The sequence below is a fragment of the Bidens hawaiensis genome, unplaced genomic scaffold (genome assembly GCF_021521415.1).
Source record: "Bidens hawaiensis isolate Kalapana, Puna unplaced genomic scaffold, B.hawaiensis_p1.1 tig00012186_1, whole genome shotgun sequence".
NCBI lineage: Eukaryota > Viridiplantae > Streptophyta > Magnoliopsida > Asterales > Asteraceae > Bidens > Bidens hawaiensis.
Genome location: NW_027491983.1, coordinates 205782 through 228211, shown reverse-complemented (window position 1 = coordinate 228211; position 22430 = coordinate 205782). Strand labels below are relative to the sequence as shown.

General features: G+C 37.5%; 2 protein-coding genes and 1 pseudogene across 4 annotated transcripts; 2 read left to right on the top strand and 1 right to left on the bottom strand.

Moving 5' to 3' along the window:
• The first annotated feature begins 2166 nt into the window (after positions 1–2166).
• LOC143540290 (protein STRICTOSIDINE SYNTHASE-LIKE 5-like) lies at positions 2167–6130 on the top strand (annotated as a pseudogene). Its single transcript, XR_013136573.1, has 4 exons — positions 2167–2580; positions 4721–5029; positions 5336–5468; positions 5828–6130. The product of XR_013136573.1 is annotated as a protein STRICTOSIDINE SYNTHASE-LIKE 5-like (transcript).
• Positions 6131–6377: 247 nt separating this feature from the next.
• Positions 6378–8483, bottom strand: LOC143540274 (isocitrate dehydrogenase [NAD] regulatory subunit 1, mitochondrial-like). 2 transcript variants are annotated; one of them, XM_077033382.1, is made up of 4 exons: positions 8084–8483; positions 7094–7333; positions 6857–6975; positions 6378–6711 (listed from the first exon to the last, which is right to left on the bottom strand). In XM_077033382.1, exons 1-4 carry the CDS (start codon positions 8405–8407, stop codon positions 6405–6407), a joined length of 990 nt encoding a protein of 329 aa, XP_076889497.1. In that variant the 5' UTR covers positions 8408–8483; the 3' UTR covers positions 6378–6404. The 2 variants fall into 2 exon arrangements, with proteins under 2 accessions (XP_076889497.1, XP_076889498.1); XM_077033383.1 differs by having other exon boundaries at positions 6378–6679; positions 6897–6975.
• A 10916-nt stretch (positions 8484–19399) lies between these two features.
• Positions 19400–20110, top strand: LOC143540289 (uncharacterized). Its single transcript, XM_077033394.1, has 2 exons — positions 19400–19515; positions 19735–20110. The coding sequence occupies exons 1-2, from the start codon at positions 19400–19402 to the stop codon at positions 20108–20110; spliced, it is 492 nt and encodes a 163-aa protein (XP_076889509.1).
• Positions 20111–22430: the final 2320 nt, after the last annotated feature.

The window sequence follows — 22430 nt, the reverse complement described above, 5'->3', positions numbered from 1 at the left end:
TTGTGACGAGATTCTATTGTTCATTGAACATTATATTTTTTGAAAAATTAACCAATACATAAATTTCACCTTTCTTCAGTTCAAATCAATTAAAAATTGGCAACAACATCAATAAACCGAATAGCAAATGCGTACATTTTGACAAATTAAAATGTCCATGTTGATTTTGAATCCTTTTTGTCATAATAGAAGATCCAAAGTTAACTAAAACCAGAACTTGAAAACAAGGATGTATCAATTTGGGGCTTTGAAATTGAAAACCCCTAACAAATTGGGAATTCGATCAAATCAAACGACTGCATGAAAAAAAAAATCAATATGTTGTATCAATTTGATTGTGTATGCCATATGGAGGTTTTAGGGAACGAAAACGAAACAATACCAGAAAGTTGATGTTTTGTTTCGATTTGATTATGTTATGGATGATAGGAAATCAATTTAATTTTGATGTGGTGGGGAGATGGAGGTTAGGGGGGTGATAATAATGGCAATAAAGAGATGAAACCCAATGTTTAAGAAGAAAATGGATGGGTTGGAATGACTCTTTAACTAATTCCAAACAAAAATTTAAACGCAAAAAAGAAAGTATTTTAGTTTTTTTATGTTATTATTTATTTTGTTTACGTTTTAAGTCTTTTATTATTTGTTCTACGTTTTGTCAATAATGATGAACAAGATAATTGAATTTTAGTTTCAAGCCCTTCTAGTTTTAAGTTCACTAAAAACGATGTACATACACGGTTGATTTTTGTAAAAAACAAATACATGGAAAACGATGTACCTGTACATACACTGTTGATTTGTAAAATCTACCAATATATTCTAATAAAGTAAAATAATTATACACACTTGTCATCTTTTGGTTAATTTTTACAATTATTTTTCCTTCAAAACTAAAATCTTAATTGACCCTAATATATGTAATAGATCAATCATTCACTTTCCTTTTTATATTATATTTATACATTTTTATAAAAATAAATATTAACATATTATTTTACTATATATTCTAAAATACTTGGTGAAATTTAAAAATCAACAACAAACCATGTTTGTTAAAGATTGAAAAAAATATAATTTCAAATGTTATCATTAAAATATTGTACTATGTATATTATAGAAGATTGTAAAGAAAACAAAACTCGAATATGTTTTCATTTTACAAAGTAACTTTTTTAATCATTAAATTATAAATATATGCTTAAAAGTCGATCCAGTTTTTAAAATCAATCAAATTATCTATATTATTATTACTATTATTATTATTATTGTAAATTGTCATATAAATTTATAAATTATAAATATACGCTATAAATCTAGCCATTTATTTTTCGGTTAATTTAGTAACTATATATATGTTAAAATGTAATGATAGTATATACTAATCACTTTCAGACATAATAAAATTTATCATATTTAATTTCTTAGTTTTGTTAGCAATGATTGTTTCGGGTTTTTTGTGGAACTTAAATTTGATTTTATGAGTGAAAAGTTGGTAAGTAGGTTGTTTGATACAAGTTAACTACATTTAGATCAAAATTTGTTACGGGTCAAAAATGATATTAGAGTAAACTGCGGTTTTCATCCCTGTGGTTTGTCTGAATCTGCGATTTTCGTCTTTATGATTTCATTTCACTTGCAATTAAACCCGACTCCACTAACTCCGTTAAGTCCAGTCGTTAAACCCATCAGCGTGTCCCTCATGTAAGGGCATTTTTGTCCTTTTTCTCCCGAAATAAACCTCAACACTGATTCGCAAGCCCTTTCACGTGAGGGGCGGAGGTGTATTTGGGGGAAAAAGACAAAATTGTCCCTCACGTGAGGGGCACGCTGATGAATCTAATGATCAAACCTAACGGAGTTAATGGATTCGGGTTTAATTGCATGAAATGAAATCACGTAGACAAAAATCACGTATTTAAAACTATCGGACTAAAACTACATATTTGGGCAAACCATAAAGAAGAAAAAACTTTTTTTTAAGTGGCTTGATTGTCACATATTGACTCTATATAAACAAAAATTATATAAAACATACGCATTGATTGCCACATGTTTTGTTTTTTTTGAATGGCTTGTCCCATGTTAACTCTTCGTATAAATATGTCCTACACAAGTGGTCAAGAGCTTAAACCACACAAATTGTAATTCCACATAACTCAACCTATGGCCGAGTCAACTCGCTCCTCACCACAAACAACCGGATCTTATGGTTTGTGGCTGTTCCTCTCGGCCGTGGCCACCATACTAATAGCTTTAGTTTCGGTCCAACTCGATACCTTTGATGCGGCTTCTTATCCCTCTGATGAGTTGGCTAAGCAACCCGTGTTCCTAGCACCTCGGGTCAACCCACGGGTGCTGCATGGGTCTGAAAAGATAGGGGAGGGCCAGTTGTTGGGACCAGAGGACATCGTGTTTGACCCCAAGTTAGGGGTTATTTACACGAGTTGTGTGGATGGGTGGGTTAAACGAGTGAGGGTGAATGACTCGGTGGTGGAAGACTGGGTTAACACGGGTGGTCGGCCTCTTGGACTCGCTCTTGGTGACTCGGGCGAAGTTTACGTCGAGGATGCATTTAAGGTTAGTGTCTAGTAGTCATTACTCTGTAGCGTAATCAACAAGGGGGGGCACATGTTTTTTTCCTACTTTTGATTAAAGTATACTTAGATCTTACAAATGAATTGGAATCTTGTAAGTTGTAACTCTTATAATAATGATTAAAAATTTAAAATCATTTTTAAAGTATTAAAGTAATGTTAAGTTGTCAACTTTATAAAGTTATTTGCATCTTTCAAGTTTAACTATATATTAAAAGAAATTTTCAAAAGTTGTAAATACTTATATTTTTTTTATTAATAACATGTTCGATGTAACTATAGACCTATATATATTTGGACCAACAAAGCCTTTTTTAGGCCGGACGGTATGGACCAGCTCCCATCCCGATATTCTAAAATGTTTTGCATCGCCACCACGTATAACGTAGGAAATTGCAATCGGGATGGTTAGGATTGTAGTCCGGATCGAGACGAAAATTTGTAAAGTAAAACGTAAAGAGCGGATGAAGAGATGGAGGTTTTCGGGAACCACACAAAAAATCAATCAAAGAAAAGAATCATATTATTCCACAAAGTGTGGCTTTGCAAGTTTATTTAATTTAATGCTATTATTATCGTTGAGGGTCCGTATAAAGCGGCAATCTTGACTTGGGTGTCATTACTCGTGGAAAATCCCATACATCGATATAACAGAACTCAAAATTTTAGTTAAAGCAATTTTTTATTTGGCAATCTCAAAATTTGAAAAGTAAACAGTTTTGAGTTCGAGCTTAGTTTGCTCTGCATGCTCCTCTTAATCAATATTCAAATGAGATTTTCTATAATTGAATTTCAACTGTTAATATTTTCTGTTCTAGGCCTGACACCCGGCCTGAAGATTTTGATGTCAGGTTATAAGAAATTCAACCACCGAAAAATAATGACACCTTTGAAAAAATTTTTGAATCCGTCACTGCTTATATGACTTTATACTCAAAACAAGAGATCATATGGATAAAGAATTAAACCGAGTAACTTTTTAATATTGGGTTAAATTTACAAAACTTATTAAGTTGATAGTAAATTAGCTTTATAATAGGTTCGCCTAGTGTTATAAGTACTTCCATAAGATATGTTGGTTGTGAGTTGTGACTAGTGGTTTGTTTAAACCTCATTGTTGAAAACTAGTTTTTTTACCCGGTGCGTTGCGCTAAGACAGTTGGCAAAATTCAATTATTGAAAAACGGGCGTTGGTAAAACCTGAGTGTTACGACGATGAGTTGACACGAAATCGGTCAGTATCGGCTGCGTTCGTCATAATATAGACATCATTGGTAAAATTTGAGCGTTGAAACCCAAAAAATAATTCGTCAATTTAACATATAAAAACATTAATATATAAGAACTCAAAATATTAAAGACGATGTTTGTTTGGTTGGCAAACCCAGGCGGTGGTAAAACCCCAAGCGTTGTTGGTCCCGACTCCCGATCATTGAGGCAGTAGCTTGACATGAATTTAGTCGGTTTTGATTACGTACTTTACGGTACCAGAACTAAAAAACGAAAAAATATATAAATTGAGGTGGACCAACGGCCATTTTTTGGTGGGGGGGGGGGTCGATAAACGTGTGCATTGGTAAAACCAGAGCGTTGTCGGTCATGGACTTTAAATAAGGCCGCGAGTATACGCGAACTCAGTCAGTTTCTTTCAGGCAATGTTGTAAAACTCCCGAGTAGGCGGCCGAGTACTCCCCGATTACTCCCCGCATAGGTATTTTCCGAGTAATCCCCGAGTACTCGCAACTCCCCAGTCGACCGCCTAGGACCACCTAACGACTTTTACAACATTGCTTTCAGGTTCGTTATGATACGAAAACTAAAACAAAAAAATTGGCGTTTGGTCGGCTTCTATTACGTTTATTATGGTAACAGAACTGAAAAGGAAAAACAAAATCCGTCAACCAATACGGTGCCACCAAGTGGCCCAATAGGCCACTTGCGGCACCAAAGTTGTAGTTTATATATATAGTAATTAGAAATAGGGGCTCTATTATTTGTTTGAACTTAGAAAAATGCATGATTTTAAATATCAATTCGGAAAAGGATTATCAAATTAAGTTGATTAAACTAAGTTAAGCTTGTGTTTCCATTTTTTTTCTATTTTTTATTTAATTTTATTTTAGGGACTACTTAAAATAACCAAAGATGGTCAAATAGAAGCATTGACAGATGAGGCCGAGGAAGTTAAAATTTGGAACGACAGATGCCGTGACAGTTGCAAAAAATGGTGTATTGTACTTTACTGATGCGTCTTGGAAATACGACTTGCACAATTTTGTATTTGACTTACTTGAAGGTCGACCTTATGGCAGACTCATGAGCTATGATCCATCCACAAGGCAGACCAAAGTGATTGCCCGTGATCTCTACTATGCTAATGGTGTTGAAATGTCCCCGGACCAAGATTTTGTTGTTTTCTGTGAAACACCAATGTAATTTCGATATCTTATTTATTTAGAACTAACAATTTTGACTCATTTTATAACATGATAAGTGATCAAATTTTAACTTACCTAAAATCAAAATGGGTCAAACGCTTAAATGGGTTAAAAGTTGTTTAAAGTGTGTACTGGTTGATAAAAAAATGATGGGGAGTCAACACAACTATGGCCCAAACTATCGATATTGACTCGAATTCATTTTAATTCGTTAACTGGTTCATAGTTTGTCACTTCTACACATTCATTTTTATTTGTAAAGACCTGGAAAACTTATGACATTTTGATGATAAATTACAGGATGAGATGTAGAAGATACTACATACAAGGGGAAAAAGAGGGCGTGATAGATGTATTTATTGATAGACTGCCGGGTTTGCCCGATAACATCCGTTATGATGGCAACGGCCACTTTTGGATTGGGATTGCCGTGGTAAGTCAAATTTTGTACAAATAAAGTAAATTTATCTGGTATTAGAACCATTTATTTACTAAAATTACAGAGGTCCATATGAATGGGTCACACGAGTTGGATAATGGAAACAAATTCTATTCAAACCCTCCAACTTTCTTATAGTTTGTGGTCAGGTTGACCCACAAACATTTTTTATCCATCTTTTATAAAACACTTAATATGCTTTGATTCTGATTTCAAAAACTATATCGCTTACTGCAGTAATCCATGTATTTGAATACAAGGACCCATTTGACCCGCTAACTTGTTAGCTGCATTTTTATTTGCTCACAGCCTTAACTCGTTTAATCCATTTGACTCATCATTTGTTGTGGTAGGAGCACACACGCGAATGGGATCTTGCACGTAAATATCCGTATATTCGGAAGCTTTTAGCGTTCTTGGAGAAGTACCAAAAAAGACCTTCGGTAGAGAAAAACTCAGGGGTGGTCGTCGTGGATCTGAATGGAAATTCGATAGCACGATACTACGACCCTGAATTGAAACTTGTTACCACTGGGTTAAAGATCAGTGAACATTTATATCTTGGAAATTTGATCAACTCCTTCATTATCCGCCTTAACCTAACTCAGTATCCTGCTAGAGCACCCTCTTCCACAATATGATAATGTGCGGGTTTTGATCCGCGTAACCGTTAATACTAATTACCATAACCGTCAGGCCAAATTCAATGCAGTTGAATGTTAAGGATGTTATTTGTATATGCATTGATGTATTAACGAAATAACAAGAAATATGATAAAATTCTCTTCAAACGTTGTTCACAAATTTTCATGGTGTCAAAGCAGAGATCTGTGCATTTCTACTTGATCGCATATGTAACAAAAACCTAGTCATGTTTGGCAAAAGATCTGTTATTGCAAAAAATTTTACAATATCATAGTATGATTCAAGTCATGTAAGTGCAGATATGACTGCATCTGTAACCTCCTGTGTTGTACTACTTCCACCAAGATCTTTTGTTCGGTATTTACCCTCATAGATAACACGTTTCACTGCAGTTTCTAACCGATCTGCATAATCAGGAAGCTGAAGGTGTCTCAGCATCATGGCTGACGAAAGAAGCAGAGCCACAGGATTCGCTCTCTTTTTCTCAACCATTTTTGGCTTCCCAACATTACCCGCTGATGCACCTTGCTCAAAGATCGCGTACTCGGTCCCAACGTTTCCTGTAACAATATGATGAATATGATTGCAAAAACTATATTACTACAAAAGAATTGGAAGTCGTGGTGTAATTTGTTTTTAATGTAATGTTGTAGGCCGCCCCTTCTCTCCGTCTTGGAGATTAGGTGGTTTTCGCTTGTGTTTCTATGAAGTTCACTTCTCAAAAAAAAAAAAATTACTACAAAAGAATAGTTGCAAATATGGTTGATGACTGTGTACCTCCTGGCATGACGCCTGTACCGCCAGCGATACCAGCGGCAGTGTTTGCAACTAGGTTTCCATAAAGGTTAGGTGTCACCTGCAAGATTTAACAACATTATGAGCATTAATGATATTTGATTAAGAAAGTTTTCATTTTTATTATGTTAAGGAAATATAAATCACTACATTAAATTACAAAAGTAACAATAGCATACCATGACATCAAATTGCTCGGGTTTTGAAACAAGTTGCATGCAGCAGTTGTCCACAATGATCTCGTTGTACGTGATCTCGGGGTACTTTTTGGCAATTTCCCTACAAGATTCCAAGAAAAGACCATCTGCAAGCTTCATGATGTTTGCTTTATGAACAGCCGTCACAGTTTTTCTATTATTCAAGTGAGCAAACTCAAAAGCATACTTTGCTATTCGTTCAGAGCAGAATTTTGTTATCACCTAACAGGGAAAAATAAACAAAATTGAAGTCGTTACAGTCACCATTTTCATTAAAACAAATTCCAAGAGTGAACAATTTTCCATGTATCGGGGCAAACATTGCATTTTTTATTTTCTTTTGGACAGAAGAACTGTCAAGTTTGAGTGCCCAATTTCAAGTACGCATTTCGTCTAGCACCTAGCATACAAGTTTAAACAGCCAATTTTCACATGCGCACTTCGTCGAGCACCCAGCATTCAAGTTGAAATGGCCCAATTTCACATATGCATTTCATTGGGCACGTAGCATACAATTTTAAACAGCCCAATTTCACAGGAGTATTTCAACGAGCACCTAGCATAAAAGTTTAAAGGCCGAATTTCACATAAGCATTTTATCACCTAGCATACAATTTAAAACGGCCCAATTTCACATACGCATTTCATCGTGCACCTGGCATACAATTCTAATTGGCCTAATTTCGCATAGGCATTTCATCGAGCGACTAGCCTTTAAGTTTAAAAGGCCCAGCTTCAGACAGGTATTTCATCGAGCATGTAGCATTCAAGTATAAACGGCCCAAATGTCACCTTGCATAGAAGTTTTAAATGACCTAATTTCACATACGCATTTCATCGAGCACCTAGCATACAATTTCAAACAGCCCAATTTCACCTAGGCATTTCATCAGACACCTAGCATACAAGTTTAAAACAACCCAATTTCACATAGTAATTTCATCAAACACCTAGCAAACCAAAATATAGTACCTTAAGACTTTCAACGACACCCGGAACAACCTCATGCTCCAAACCCGAATACTCCCCCTCAGTATTCTCCCTAATCACCACAATATCCACCTTCTCATGCCTCGAAAACAACCCGGGCAAAGTAAAACAATTGACAAGCGAAACATACAGATCCAACTCCTTCCTCAACGCAACATTCAACGAGTTAACCCCACCGCCCACCGGCGTAATCAACCCACCTTTCAAACAAACCCTGGTCCCCTTAATCGAATCCATAACTTCGTCAGGTATCTTGTTCATGTCACCATGGACTTCAAATTTTTCAAAAGTAATAGGTGCTTGCATTGCGTTGATGACTTGTTCGACGGCGCCGGTGACCAAGGGGCCGACGCCGTCGCCGGGGATGAGAGTGACGGGTCGGGGAGTGGTTGGGGAAACGGGTGGTAAGGTGTCGGATCCGGGTCGGGGCATGTAGGTGATGGAGCGAGAAGGAGAGCATGATCGGAGGGTGACGGAAAAGAGTCTTTTTAGAATCGGAGATGTTACCATAGCAGCAAATGGTTTGCTTTTTTGTTTAGCGGTAACCGGTTGCAGTCGAATACGTGAAAAAATTATATTCGTTTTGATTGTTCACTTCGAGTTGAGTTGAATATAGACTGACTGATTCCAGGTGTGGAGAGCCAAAAATAATCATTTTATCCCTTGTTTTTTTAATATACAGTCATGCAGGTATATCGGTTTTTATTAATCTCAATTATTGGTTTTTGGTTATTACCGGTCCCAACTAACAAATTGGCTGCTGACGGTCCCAACTTTTAACGTATTTGTTCCTAACGGTCCGCGACTAACAGAATTATAACGTCGTTAGTTTCAGCTTGCTAGAAAAACTTTTTGGCCGGAAAACTCAATTTTTCCCCCCGAGACTCAACATTTACGTCCCAAACATTTTGGTAACTATGTATCGGACCTTTAAGAACCTTTGTCTAGTAAAACCCCAATTATTGAGGTCGCCGGAAACCCTAGAACGATCGTCGAAATTGGTTGATGGTGTTCAAGTGGTGGTAGTTGGTTGTCGGTGAGTCAATTGGTGGTGGTTGCAGTGTTCAGGTAGTGTTTTCTGACAACAAATTTGACTTTTCTGGCCAAAAACGTTTTTTCAACGACCTGAAACTAACGTCGTTAGGATTCTGTTAGTCGTAAACCATTAGAAACAAATTCGTTAAAAGTTAGGACCATTAGTAGCCAACTCATTAGTTAGGACTAGCAGTGACCACAAGACAATAATTAGGATTAATAAAAACCAATATGCCTAATAAATAAAACGAAGTGAAGATTATGATTATCACATCACTCTTTCCTCCCTACCGATTAGAGCAACAATACATGATTACAAACAATTATGATTTCAAGGGGGTATGAATAGAATTAGGATTAACAATTTGGTGGCTAAGATTAGTAAACATGGGACTAATGTCCCATTCTTGTCACTTGAATGAACCAAGGTTTAATGGTTTTACCAATCCTACGTAGTTATCTTCTTAACACATGTATGATTGATTTTTGCCAAGGTTTAACAAACCTCTTTTTTCTTGTAAATTTCTTTTCCCGTATACACAACAATTCAACCCGGTTTTCCATTTGTGTGTACCACATCAAATGCATAATTTGATTTATCCCAAAAAAATTAGGTTTGCAGTTTCGAGTAATCATCAAATCGCCTTTCCTTCGTAGATGGAAAATCATTTGTTAGTTTAATTTAACTTCAAGTTAATTTTATTATAGTATTATTTCTTAAGTACACTAATCAATAATTAAAGTAAACATTGGTGGTCCTCGTTATTTCATCTTATTTTCATATGACTAAGAACATTCTCAACCAATCCCCTAAATTATGTGAGGGGAATTTGCACGTTAAAGGGTTGGGTTGTGAGTAGCTGTAAGTGTAAATTATAGGGTAGAGAGAAATAACTAGTGATTTTTTGTAAATATGGGGAACTTTGTTTGCCCTATTTATTTTTTAATATTTGTTGAATTAGTTGTGATTAGAGCAGAGAGAAAATTATAATGATAAAAGTATAAAAAAAATATTTTTAATTAAACAGAAAAAAGAAATGTAATGTTTTTTTATGTAATTTTAAAAATGAGGATGAGAGGCGGCTATGAATGCTAAAAACAACCACAGCCCAGCCCCACCAGCCTCCTAAAATACGAAAACTAAGTTATATGAAAACTACTTGGCCTCCCCTCCGCGTTGTGACGCAGTTGGTCTGGCAACTTGATTGTTTGGGCGCAAAATAGTTGCTTTTTATATGATTCACATTTGAGACTTGCATGATACTTAATAAGTGCTTTTTTATATGATTCACATTTGAGACTTATATGATACTTGATAGGTGCTGGAAAATATACAAAAGAGTTTGCATCTACATCTTAATGGAAAATATACAAAAGAGTTTACTCTTAATACCCAGGTTGCCTTTTATGGTGTACTTGGGTTTTAGACTACTACATAATAATATATTATAAAGGGTTCTTTACCAAAAATGATAGCCTTGCTTGCCAAGAACATTTATGTCTTCGTTTGTGTCCTCACCAAAGGTTCTTATGCCCTCATTTTGTTCATATTTTCCTTACCAAAGGTACTTATGCCCTTATTTTGTTCATAGCATCTTTTGCTTTTTTTTGTCTAAATATGTTATTCCCAAGTACAATAAAAGTTAATATCTAGTGAAGACAAATTGAAGACAAAATGACGCAAATTTGGTTGAACCAAACGTAAACTAATACGATCAAAATAGTTTAGGATTTGCACGCTACGCTAGGTTATGTTAACTCATTTTAAGTTATAAATATTAGCCGTTGTAGTAATGAGCCCTTGTCATAACTCATGTCAAGCATTCAATGTGGACTCAACTTTTGACCAAAATGTCATAGGGTTTGCATTTTGAGACAGATAAACCACACCATAAACAAAAAGAACCGACTATGAGATGAATTTAGGGAGGGCAAACACACAAAAGAGTATGAAGTTCATCTTTGGATTATAAAACATACTTTACCAAATGGTAATATGACATCAAATCCAAGAGAGTTTTTAAATGCAGTTTTCAACCTGATAGCAGGTTGTTGCCTGCCCTTCCAAGATGCGGATCATCAGTTTTGTTCTAAAACAGCCGTATAGCATTTAAATCAGAGAACAAAAACCAAAGTATATTAGTTGATTGATATGAATAAGAAAATATACTTAAAAATAAAAGAAAAATATGAATAATACTAAAGTTAAAAGAGGCTCAGATTTATTAATAATAATCAAAACAAAGAGGAACAAAACCGCCATAACTGCAAACATCACGGTTGCTTTGGCAATAAAAACTAAAAACAACAATTTGCGGTTCACTCATGCAACAAACTCATCATCATCACCTACAAGCATTGCTTGTTTGCCTCATACGCAACGACAAAGTCGACGGTGCGTTGAAACTCTACCGCCCGGTCAAAACCGGGCAACACCACATTATGCCTCTGTGTAACACTCCGGCTAAAGCTAAAACGCCTGAGTGTGACGTACAGATTGCTCAAACACACGTGACACTATTAGGTGACCATAATAACATTATTTCATTTAAATCATCATGTAACACAAGTTTATCAAATAATACAAGTTGAAACAATAAATAAATAAATGATAAGTTGTTCTTTGAATATCATAAGTCAACTATGAACATAGCTGGTGAATTCCCACAGTTTTATATACATACGTAAAAATCATACAATTCATGCACAAGTGATAAACGAGCAAGTAAAGTCCTTTCCAGTTGGTATCAACCAACGTACTCGGGTAATCGCGCAAGTAAGGTCCTTTCCAGTTGGTAGCAACCAACGTACTCAGATAATGAGGCCCTTTTCCACTCAATACAAATGGACCTGAGTGCAAAGGGGGGCGTATGATCATACTTATTGAGGCTACCACGTGCAAGTAAATTCGAGCAAGTAATCAAGTAACACACAAGTCCATATAGTGAATTGCAGTTTGTAAGCGAAATCGTAATACTTTGAATTTGTAATAAGATACATATGCTACCCCAAAATATGAAAACGTTTAAAAAAGGGGTTGTGAGAAACTCACCTCGAAAAGATAAATATCGTAATATAAACCGAAGGCACGATAACGAAACCGAAGCAACCGAAAATGCGTTAAAGGATCCAACACGATTGGACTTCTCGAACTATAAATGAGAATAAGTGCAAAAATTTAAAAACTAATTGTCACACCCCAATCCAAGGCCTAGAAGTGTGACCATCAGTTGGTACCTTTTTTGTAAATATATCAGAGTAGCGGGTTCATTTTAGCGGAAGACTTTAAATATTAAAATATTAATTTACATTATCAAAATTACTCGGGAATTAAACACCCGAGTTTTAGGTTTACAACATCGTGATATTAATAATACAAGGATTTAAATATATTCAAAACGAGCCATCTGTAGCGATCTTCTAATGACTCTCATCCTTGTATATCATCTATAGTCATCTAGTTATCTTCATAGGTGGGAAAAACACATCAGCTATATGTTGGTGAAACGTTGACTCGATAAAACATTTATAACAGTCGTTAAATACAAACATAGTTTTCTGTTTCACAAACTCAACAAGAACGCTTGTCCATCCCCGGGATTTGTACCACTGCCCTACACACACAATTCAAAGGTTCCCCGAGTATATAGCCCCTATTCAGAGACAACCTTCCTCTAGGCTATATAACCCTGTTGGAGAACCGGTTATGACTGACTTGGTTTTGTCTGCCAATTATCAGTTATGTTTGGATTCAGACACATGTGTATTTGGTCTGAGTTGCTTTTTATTATCTATTTTGTATTATAACGATTTTAGAGATTATATCTCATGCAAACATTTATCAGGCTCTTTGTAATAAACAACCTGTCTATTACAAGAGTAAATTCAGTTCAGACAGTAAAAGGTTTAACGTGTTCGCCTCGTATATCAGTAGGAATTATCAACCTCCTTGACTTCAGTATGCTATTAACCTATATTCATAATAGGTATGCATAAGTACCTAGTTGGTATAATTCAGCAGACTTTAAGTCTGTTACAGTTTCAGCAGACACGAGGTCTGATCAGCAGACTTAATGTCTGATTCAGTTCAGCAGACTCGAGGTCTGATCAGCAGACTTAATGTCTAATTCAGTTCAGCAGACTCGAGGTCTGATCAGCAAACTTAATGTCTGACCTAACCTTAGTATAGTTATAGTCGTTTTATGAAAATACTTTGAATTTACATATGACGTTTGGAAGCACGCTTTGGCCTAATAAAGGATATCATGTTCGCAAACTTCTCCAGGTAAGCAAACGGGTCCCGGGGTTGATTGGGATTTGTACGAATTGGTTTCCTTAGGCAAGAAGAGTCTACTAATGATACCCCCCTTCCAGTTACTACATGCCCATCAAAATAATAGTTTTGATAACATTACTTCACGTGGAAGCAACGTTTTTGCTTTATAAAATATCACTTGAAAAATAATTACAGTTTAACGACTATGACCATTACCAGGTGTTAATAACTATATAACAGGCTTACTTAACCTTAATCCTACCTTATCCGGCTAGACGAGAACAAAAGATGAGAAATTCAGCAGCAGTTCAGCTCGTATCTTGATTACGAGATCAGCAGTTCGTTAAACAGCGTAACGACACCCCGGTTCTTCACGAAACAGCCCTCGACACCCTAGAACACCCTTGGCACGCTTACCGATGCTAAATGTGTGAAAATGAGTGTGAAATTCGAAATGAATGGGCTGAACCCGTAGCTGCCCTTTTATAGGCAAGTTTTACAGACCATCGCGTAGCGCGATGGCCTTTTCCCCAAGGCCGTCGCGTAGCGCGACGCCGCAATTAACCAGAGACTGCCACGTGTTGACACGTAGTTGGCCAAGTGTCCCGGGTTACTTAACATGCTCATCGCGTAGCGCGATGAGACCAATGAGTTTCTCCATCGCGTAGCGCGACGCCTACCTTTTTCTTGAAATGTATGATTCTCTGTCGCGTAACGCGACGGAGTTCATCCGGAGACCATCGCGTAGCGCGATGAGTCTAAAAACCCAAAATTTTTATTTTCAGTCCTTTAACTTTCAAAAATTGACATTTTTAGCCCCTTAACTTCTAATCTTGACATTTTTGGCCCAAAACTAGATGGGGTATTTTCACGGTGTTACACTAACTTACAGAATTATACGGTTTAATTACTTAGTTAAAGATGACGCGTTTATTATCTTAAGGCGTGGATTATCGCTTTTACAATGTACGGATTTGAATGATGATCATGTTCTCGAAAAATATTTATGCTAACGAATTAAAAACTAATTATATTTCTAACGGGTTAAAGTTTAACGAAAACAAAAGCTATAGAATTTAAGTTTAACAAATTAAAGCCAATGAATTAAAGTTAATAAATTAAAGTTTAACGACGAGTTAATATTAACGGTTTAAAGTATTTTAGTATTATAACTTTAACATACATATGAAAGTTACGATAATTTCGAGACATGGATTTTATATAAAAAAATGATTATGTGATAGAGTTAAAGTTAACAAGCTAACGACGTTTTAGTTTAACGACGTTTTCAACAGATGATACCTATCACTCACTCGGTAATTTTTAGTTTTTGTTTTGTAAATAATTTTTATTTAGTTTCTCACAATTTTGGCTTTACTTAAAAAAAAATAGGTCCCACCGTAGCGTACGGTGTCCACCGTAATATTTGGTGGACTTGAATCGCTACGCTGGCTTCTTTCTGTTTACGGTGGAATCTTACGCCAAGGAACCTACCGTAAACTACGGTAGCAACCGTAGCTTACGGTGGACTTTGAATGGGGGACGCAGGTGCAATAGCAATAAAAAAAATTAAAATCCGAAAATTTCCATCCACATAAAACCTATCTTCTTCTTTTCTCCATTCATTCATCATCTTCATCCATCCATCCCTCTAAGGATGGCAGTGAAACCCGAACCCGATGGGAAAACCCGATACCCGACATAATTGGGACGGGTCTTACCCGTCCCATTAGGGTTTGAGACGGGTCTGGGATTAGTTTTTAAATTTTTCGCGGGTTTGGGACGGGTCTGGGAATTCTAATATACCCGATTACCCGATAATATGGACCTATTTACCCGATTATGTACCCGAATTACCCAATAACTATATATCTACGTATATACATATACATATATATATATATATATATATATATATGTAAATATAAAAATTAATATTTCTAATTTGTGTTAACTGTTGTATTAATTTTTACATTCTAGTAATGTTCAAGACTATTAAAAGGATATTATGTGTATATCAATAAGCAATCAATTAAAAAAAACATATTGACCAGTTGCATATTGTCCAAATCTGACGGGTATAACCGATTGGTATTTTTAATAAACTAACGGGTATACCCGAAACCCGTGGGTACACCCGAGACCCGATGGGTAATTACCCGATAAATACCCGACGGGTCTGGAACGGGTCTGGGATGGGGTTTTATAAATGCGTCCGGGTCTGGGAATACCTAGACCCGTCCCAGACCTGACCCATTGCCATCCCTACATCCCTCTCTACCAAACCCTAATCCCCAAATTCATAACTTCTCCAAATCTTAACCAAAATCAACGATTTTTGGGTCTAACTTGACTAGATTTTCGCAAGGAATCACATTCTTTGCTCGGTTTTCATCAATCTTAACTTTTTGGGGTTCGATTTTGGACGTTTTTGGTCCGAAAATTTTGAACAAGTGGGTTTTGCAAGTAACTAGTGGTTAGTGTGATTAGAGTGTTTAACTCGGCTTAAAGGTATGTTTCTCTTCACTCGATTGCTACAAAATTTATTGGTTAAGATTATATGTTTGTACATTGCTTACACATGTTGAATATGAGAAAGTTTGATGTTAGTTTGAAATTGTGTTATGGTTGTGAATATAGTATGGAAAATTATAGTTTGACAGAAGTTGTAAATGGAATATGTTCTATATTTAAACGAAATGCTGTCAAGATTTTGTGAAAAATGGTTTATGACTTTCTTATATTCACAACCGTAAAAACAAGCAAGTGTGGGATTGTATATAGAGTTGAATACTGACTTGGTTAATGTTTGTCATTGTTTAGATGGGACTGCTAAGGATAAAGGAAAATGGATTGCGGGTTCATCTAGCAACTCTGCCGCCGAACAAGCAAAAAAGCGAAGGCTAGAACAACAACAAGAACGGGAAAAAGAGGTGCAGTATGTTAAACCGGATTGGACTCATGGGCCACTAACAGATCATGATTTGAGATGGCAACCAGAGTTGTTTCACGAGAAAATGAATAAATTGACAAAGAAGTACGACGCATTTCTTTGTGAGAAAGTGGTCCCGGAACGTGAGTTTGGTCCGTTCGATTTTTTTGATCGATTCAAGGCATTGGGTTGGGAAGAAGCCCTCAAGTGTTATGATCGAAACGAGAAGTATGTTTTCATCGATGAAATCGAAGAGTGGGTGGCAAATTTGAGATGTCCTTCGTTTAATAAACCCTCGGGGATGAAGCTTATTGGAACCGTTAACAACGTTGAAGTAACCATGTCATATGAAACATTGAGGCAGATTGCACGATTTGATAGGAAGCCTCAACGCAGTTATGTATATCTAGATCTGAGTGATTTGTATTACCAACCAGACAGGCATCCAAATGGAAAATGATGTTGGATGCTTTGTTTTCACCCGGCACTTATGATGGGAGGTTATTGAGAAAGAATTTGAAGATCGAGCCAAAAATGTTGCTCATCATTTGTTTACACAATGTCATGCCAAGAAGAGGGGATATGACAGAGGTTAGATATCCCGATGTTCCGATCCTATACTCGTTGATGCATGGAGGACCACTTGTTTCGTTCTGGTATCTAGTACTTAACAATATTTGGATACGCCGGAATAATGTGAGCAGAAAAATTATCCCATATTATCGATTGATTACCGCACTGTTGATGCGATTTGGTGTGATGGGAGATAATGATATTGGAGTTGGGAAGAGACACACGCTGTTTGATGTGACGAAGCTAGGGGTTGGTTGGGAATACCGAGCGAGTGATAGGTATCATCTGTTGAAAATTGAGGGACAGAGATGGAGGGCATTGAAGGTGGATGCTAGAACCTTGGAACCGGGGGAAGAAGATGAAAGTGAGAGTGATGATGAAGAGGGACAGAGCGGAGAGGATGATTATGATGATGAACCGGGTGAGCGGGTTGCGATGGAAAGTGAAGGAGTAGGTGGTAGTTCAAGTGCGCAAGGACGGGGACGGGGAAGTGCCCTACCATTTGACTATTCGAGGCAAATATTTGACTCAAATTGGGCGCACCAGGGCAGCATGCGGGATGTAATAATCAACAGTAGGCCAGCACACTTCTATAATTGGGCCGAGACAACTCAAACATTGTTTGATCACCAAACATTCATGGGCGCAAGCATGGAGCGCGCTTAAAAGCAAATGTATGATCACCAAGAAGTGTGGAACCGGACTCACACTTATGCTGAACAAAGAGAAATCATCCATCGGTATGAGGATCACCGTCAGAGACAAATGCACGCCACATGGCATTCGGGGCAACCTGTGGTGGCTGACCCACCGATCATTGACTACACCACATTGCCACCATACGACGATACTGTGAATTATCCCATGCCACCATTGCATCGTTCAGAATGGTTGGATCCGCGACGAACTCAAGGTTCAGGACAAGCTCAAGGAGAAGGTCAAGCTGGTGGAGAGGATCAGGGGGCGTTTGGTTTTGGCGAATTCACGGACGTGATGACGTCCATCTTTGGACCACCGCAACCACGTTACTATTGAGCTGCGTCGGCAGCAAATCAGGTGTCCCCTTGTACATTTTTGTATCTTATTTTTCTGTTTATGTTTGGGTCTTGGGAAGTTTGGTGGAGTAATGACAAGTTGGAATATAAGGGTCGTGCTCGTGGTGGTGTTTTGGTTATCCTAAATACCCTACATTGAGGACAATGTATCTCAAGTGTGGGATGAGGGATGAAAATAAAATGAAAAAAAAAATAATAATAATAATAAAATAATAATAAAAAATAAAAAAATTTGAAAGAAAAACACCGAAAAACTGGTAAGATTGTCAGGGCAAAGTTTTGGTCCCCTTTCATGGTCATAATTTCCCAAAAATCAAGTTTTCTTAGCTATGTTAAAAGTGTGGTCGAGTAGTATTCTAGGCAAGGTTAGCATGCTTTCGGTTTATCCAGTCACATAACATGCCACAGTCACTTGGGTATTGGGAAAACGAAGAGCGGTGACAGAATAGTTATTCTCCGTTAGAACTTGTGCCATCAATGCACTTCAAGACCTTAGCTTGGCATAAATGTAAAAGTGATTGAGGCACTTAGGTTAAAGCCTCGTCTCGGATGAGTGTGAGTGTGGGTTTTGGGGGTTGGGCCTCATAAATTACATATATGAGCATGGACAATGAGAGGGCGGGGGTTTGTTCCTTTAGAAAACTTTATTGGACCTATTCTTTTTATTTGATCAAACCCCGATGTAATTGTGAGACGATCCGGCTTAGTAGGTTGTTCTTTGTAATTGTAGTTGTTTCGTTAGTAATAAATAGAGAGTAGTAGTTAATTGTTTATGCAAGTTATTATGTTAAAAAAAAAGACAAGGAAAAGTCAGGGTAATATTCAAAGCCTTGTGGTTCGAGTTCGGATGAAAGCTGTTATGTATATAGTAGTTTGTTTTATTGTTTAATTTAGTTTAGATGTAACAAGACGGGTCAGATCATTTGTCGCGAATTACCCTTGAGGGTGTTGATGATCCGAAGGAGATAAACGAGAAATTTCCAGATGAACAGTTGCTTGTTGTTTCAACCGCACCGTGGTATGCTCATTATGTCAATTATTTGGCCACGGGGGTAATTCCGGAATTTTGGTCAAAGAAGAGAAGGCAACAATTCACAGTCCAAGTTAAGCAATACATTTGGGATGAACCGGATCTCTTCAAGATTGGAGCAGACCAAGTAGTGAGAAGATGTGTACCCGAGAATGAAGTACAAGAGATTTTGAAATATGCCCTTTCATTGGCATGTGGTGGCCATTTTAGTGGTTCTAAAACGGGGTACAAGGTACTTATGTGTGGGTTTTATTGGCCAACAATTTTTAAAGATGCCAGTGAATATGCTAGGCATTGTTTAAATTGTCAAAGAATTGGGGGTATATCGAAGAGAAACGAAACGTCTCTACAACCTATTTTGGTTGTTGACATTTTTGATGTATGGGGCATAGACTTCATGGGCCCGTTTCCAAACTCATGTGGGTATCTCTATATTCTTGTTGTGGTTGACTACGTGTCAAAGTGGGTAGAAGCGGTTGCAACAAGAACTAATGATCATTCTGTGGTGTGCAAGTTTGTTCAATCCAACATCTTCTCAAGGATCGGGATTCCCCAAGTTATCATAAGTGATGGTGGATCGCAATTCAATAACTTTGCATTTGGCAAATTGTTGAAACGTTATGGTGTGAATCACCGAATTGCAACGCCTTGCCACCCTCAAACAAGTGGCCAAGTTGAAGTTTCGAATCGACAAATCAAAGAAATTTTAATGAAGACGGTGCGGGTTGATAGAAAAGATTGGTCGATTAAGTTGGAGGATGCATTGTGGGCTTACCGTACGGCATACAAGACACCGATTGGTACCACTCCGTATCGGTTGGTGTTTGGGAAGGGGTGTCATTTGCCAATGGAGTTGGCTCACCGGGTACTATGGGAAATTAAGAATGTCAATTTGGATTACAAGGAAGCCGGTGAGTTAAGGAAGTTGAAATTGAACGAGTTGGAGGAAATCCGGGATGAAGCATATGAATGTGCTTCGAATTACAAAGAGAAATTGAAGAGGGTGCATGATGCCAAGGTAAGGAAACGAATATTTGAGGTTGGGCAAAAACAGTGGCTTTATAATTCAAGACTCAAACTGTTTCCCGGGAAGCTCAAAAGCAAATAGATGGGCCCGTATGTGATCACAAGAGTCGGGAGGTTTGGTGATGTGGAGATTGAAGACATGCAAAGTCAAGTTAAGCAAGTTGTGAACGGACTTCGCCTCAAACCTTATTTGGAAGGAAAGGATTTGAACATGATTGACAAAGACAAGATGAGTTTCTTTCTAAGCTCACCATTTGGCTCCATCTCGTAAAGGAAGGCTCAGGTATGTTGAATAGTGTAAATAGTTTTTGTTAAGTATTTATTTTTAAAATTACCTTTCTCGTGCGAGTGTGCTCGAACCAAGTGTGGGGAAGTTCTTAGGAATCTCTTCACCGTGTTGAGGACAACTCGGGTTTTTCATGGGGGGGTAGGGTAATTTTTAGTTTTTGTTTTGTAAATAATTTTATTTAGTTTTTCATGATTTTGGCTTTACTTAAAAAAAAATTGGGTCCCACCGTAGCCTACGGTGTCCACCGTAATCTATGGTGGACTTGAATCGCTACGCTGGCTTCTTTCTGTTTATGATGGAATCTTACGCCAAGGAACCTACCGTAAGCTACGGTAGCCACCATAGCTTACGGTGGACTGTGAATGGGGGACGCAGGTACAACAGCAATATAAAAAAAATTAAAATCCGAAAATTTCCATCCACATAAAACCTATCTTCTTCTTTTCCCCATTCATTCATAATCTTCATCCATCCATCCCTCTCTACCAAACCCTAATCCCCAAATTCATAACTTCTCCAAATCTTAACCAAAATCAACGATTTTTGGGTCTAATTTGACTATATTTTCGCAAGGAATCACATTCTTTGCTCGGTTTTCATCAATCTTAACTTTTTGGGGTTCGATTTTGGACGTTTTTGGTCCGAAAATTTTGAACAAGTGGGGTTTTGCAAGTAACTAGTGGTTAGTGTGATTAGAGTGTTTAACTCGGCTTAAAGGTATGTTTCTCTTCACTCGATTGCTACAAAATTCATTGGTTAAGATTATATGTTTGTACATTGCTTACACATTGCTTGTTGAATATGAGAAAGTTTGATGTTAGTTTGAAATTATGTTATGGTTGTGAATATAGTATGGAAAATTATAGTTTGACAGAAGTTGTAAATGGAATATGTTCTATATTTAAACGAAATGCTGTCAAGATTTTATGAAAAATGGTTTATGACTTTCTTATATTCACAACCGTAAAAACAAGCAAGTGTGGGAATGTATATAGAGATGAATACTGACTTGGTTAATGTTTTTCATTGTTTAGATGGGACTGCTAAGGATAAAGGAAAAGGGATTGCGGGTTCATCTAGCAACTCTGCCGCCGAACAAGCAAAAAAGCGAAGGCTAGAACAACAACAAGAATGGGAAGAAGAGGTGCAGTATGTTAAACCAGATTGGACTCATGGGCCACTAACAGATCATGATTTGAGATGGCCACCAGAGTTGTTTCACGAGAAAATAAATAAATTGACAAAGAAGTACGACGCATTTCTTTGTGAGAAGTGGTCCCGGAACGTGAGTTTGGTCCGTTCGATGTTTTTGATCGATTCAAGGCATTGGGTTGGGAAGCAGCCCTCAAGTGTTATGATCGAAACGAGAAGTATGTTTTCATCGATGAAATCGAAGAGTGGGTGGCAAATTTGAGATGTCCTCCGTTTAATAAACCCTCGGGGATGAAGCTTATTGGAACTGTTAACAACGTTGAAGTAACCAAAACGATGCCCCAAAACGATGCCCTCGCGTACCATGAAGTGACACTTCTCCCAGTTAAGGACTAGGTTGGTGTCAACGCATCGGGCCAACATCCTCTCAAGGTTGGAGAGACAATGATCAAAAGAGCTTCCAAACACAGAAAAATCGTCCTTGAACACCTCTATGGAGTCCTCGATCATGTCATGAAATATAGCCACCATGCACCTCTGAAATGTGGCTGGAGTGTTACACAGTCCGAAAAGCATACGTCTATAGGCAAACGTGTCGTATAGGCAGGTAAACGTGGTTTTCTCCTGGTCATCGGGAGCAATCGGAATCTGAAAGTACCCGGAGAAACCATCCAAGAAGCAGTAATACAGCTGACCTGCCAAACGCTCCAGCATCTGATCAATGAAAGGTAAAGGAAAGTGGTCTTTCCTCGTGGCATCATTCAGTCTGCGGTAATCAATGCAGACTCTCCAACCGGTCACAGTCCTAGTGGGAATGAGCTCGTTCCTCTCATTGGTGACGACAGTCATGCCACCTTTTTTGGTAAAGCACTTGGACTGGACTAACCCAAGAACTATCAGAAATGGGGAAAATGATCCCCGCATCAAGGAGTTTGATAATCTCCTTCTTCACGACCTCCTG

What these genes read in the sequence shown, in the direction of transcription:
- LOC143540274 (XM_077033382.1), bottom strand. Translation starts at nt 8,407, where the DNA reads ATGCAAGCACCTATTACTTTTGAAAAATTTGAAGTCCATGGTGACATG. An exon ending in CCGAGCAATTTGATGTCATG is followed by an intron (nt 6,976 to 7,093) that starts GTATGCTATTGT and finishes TAAATCTTGCAG; the next exon opens with GTGACACCTAACCTTTATGG. An exon ending in TTTGCAACTATTCTTTTGTA is followed by an intron (nt 6,712 to 6,856) that starts GTAATTTTTTTT and finishes GTAGTAATATAG; the next exon opens with TTTTTGCAATCATATTCATC.
- LOC143540289 (XM_077033394.1), top strand. Translation starts at nt 19,400, where the DNA reads ATGGGCCCGTTTCCAAACTCATGTGGGTATCTCTATATTCTTGTTGTG. An exon ending in GATCATTCTGTGGTGTGCAA is followed by an intron (nt 19,516 to 19,734) that starts GTTTGTTCAATC and finishes GCGGGTTGATAG; the next exon opens with AAAAGATTGGTCGATTAAGT.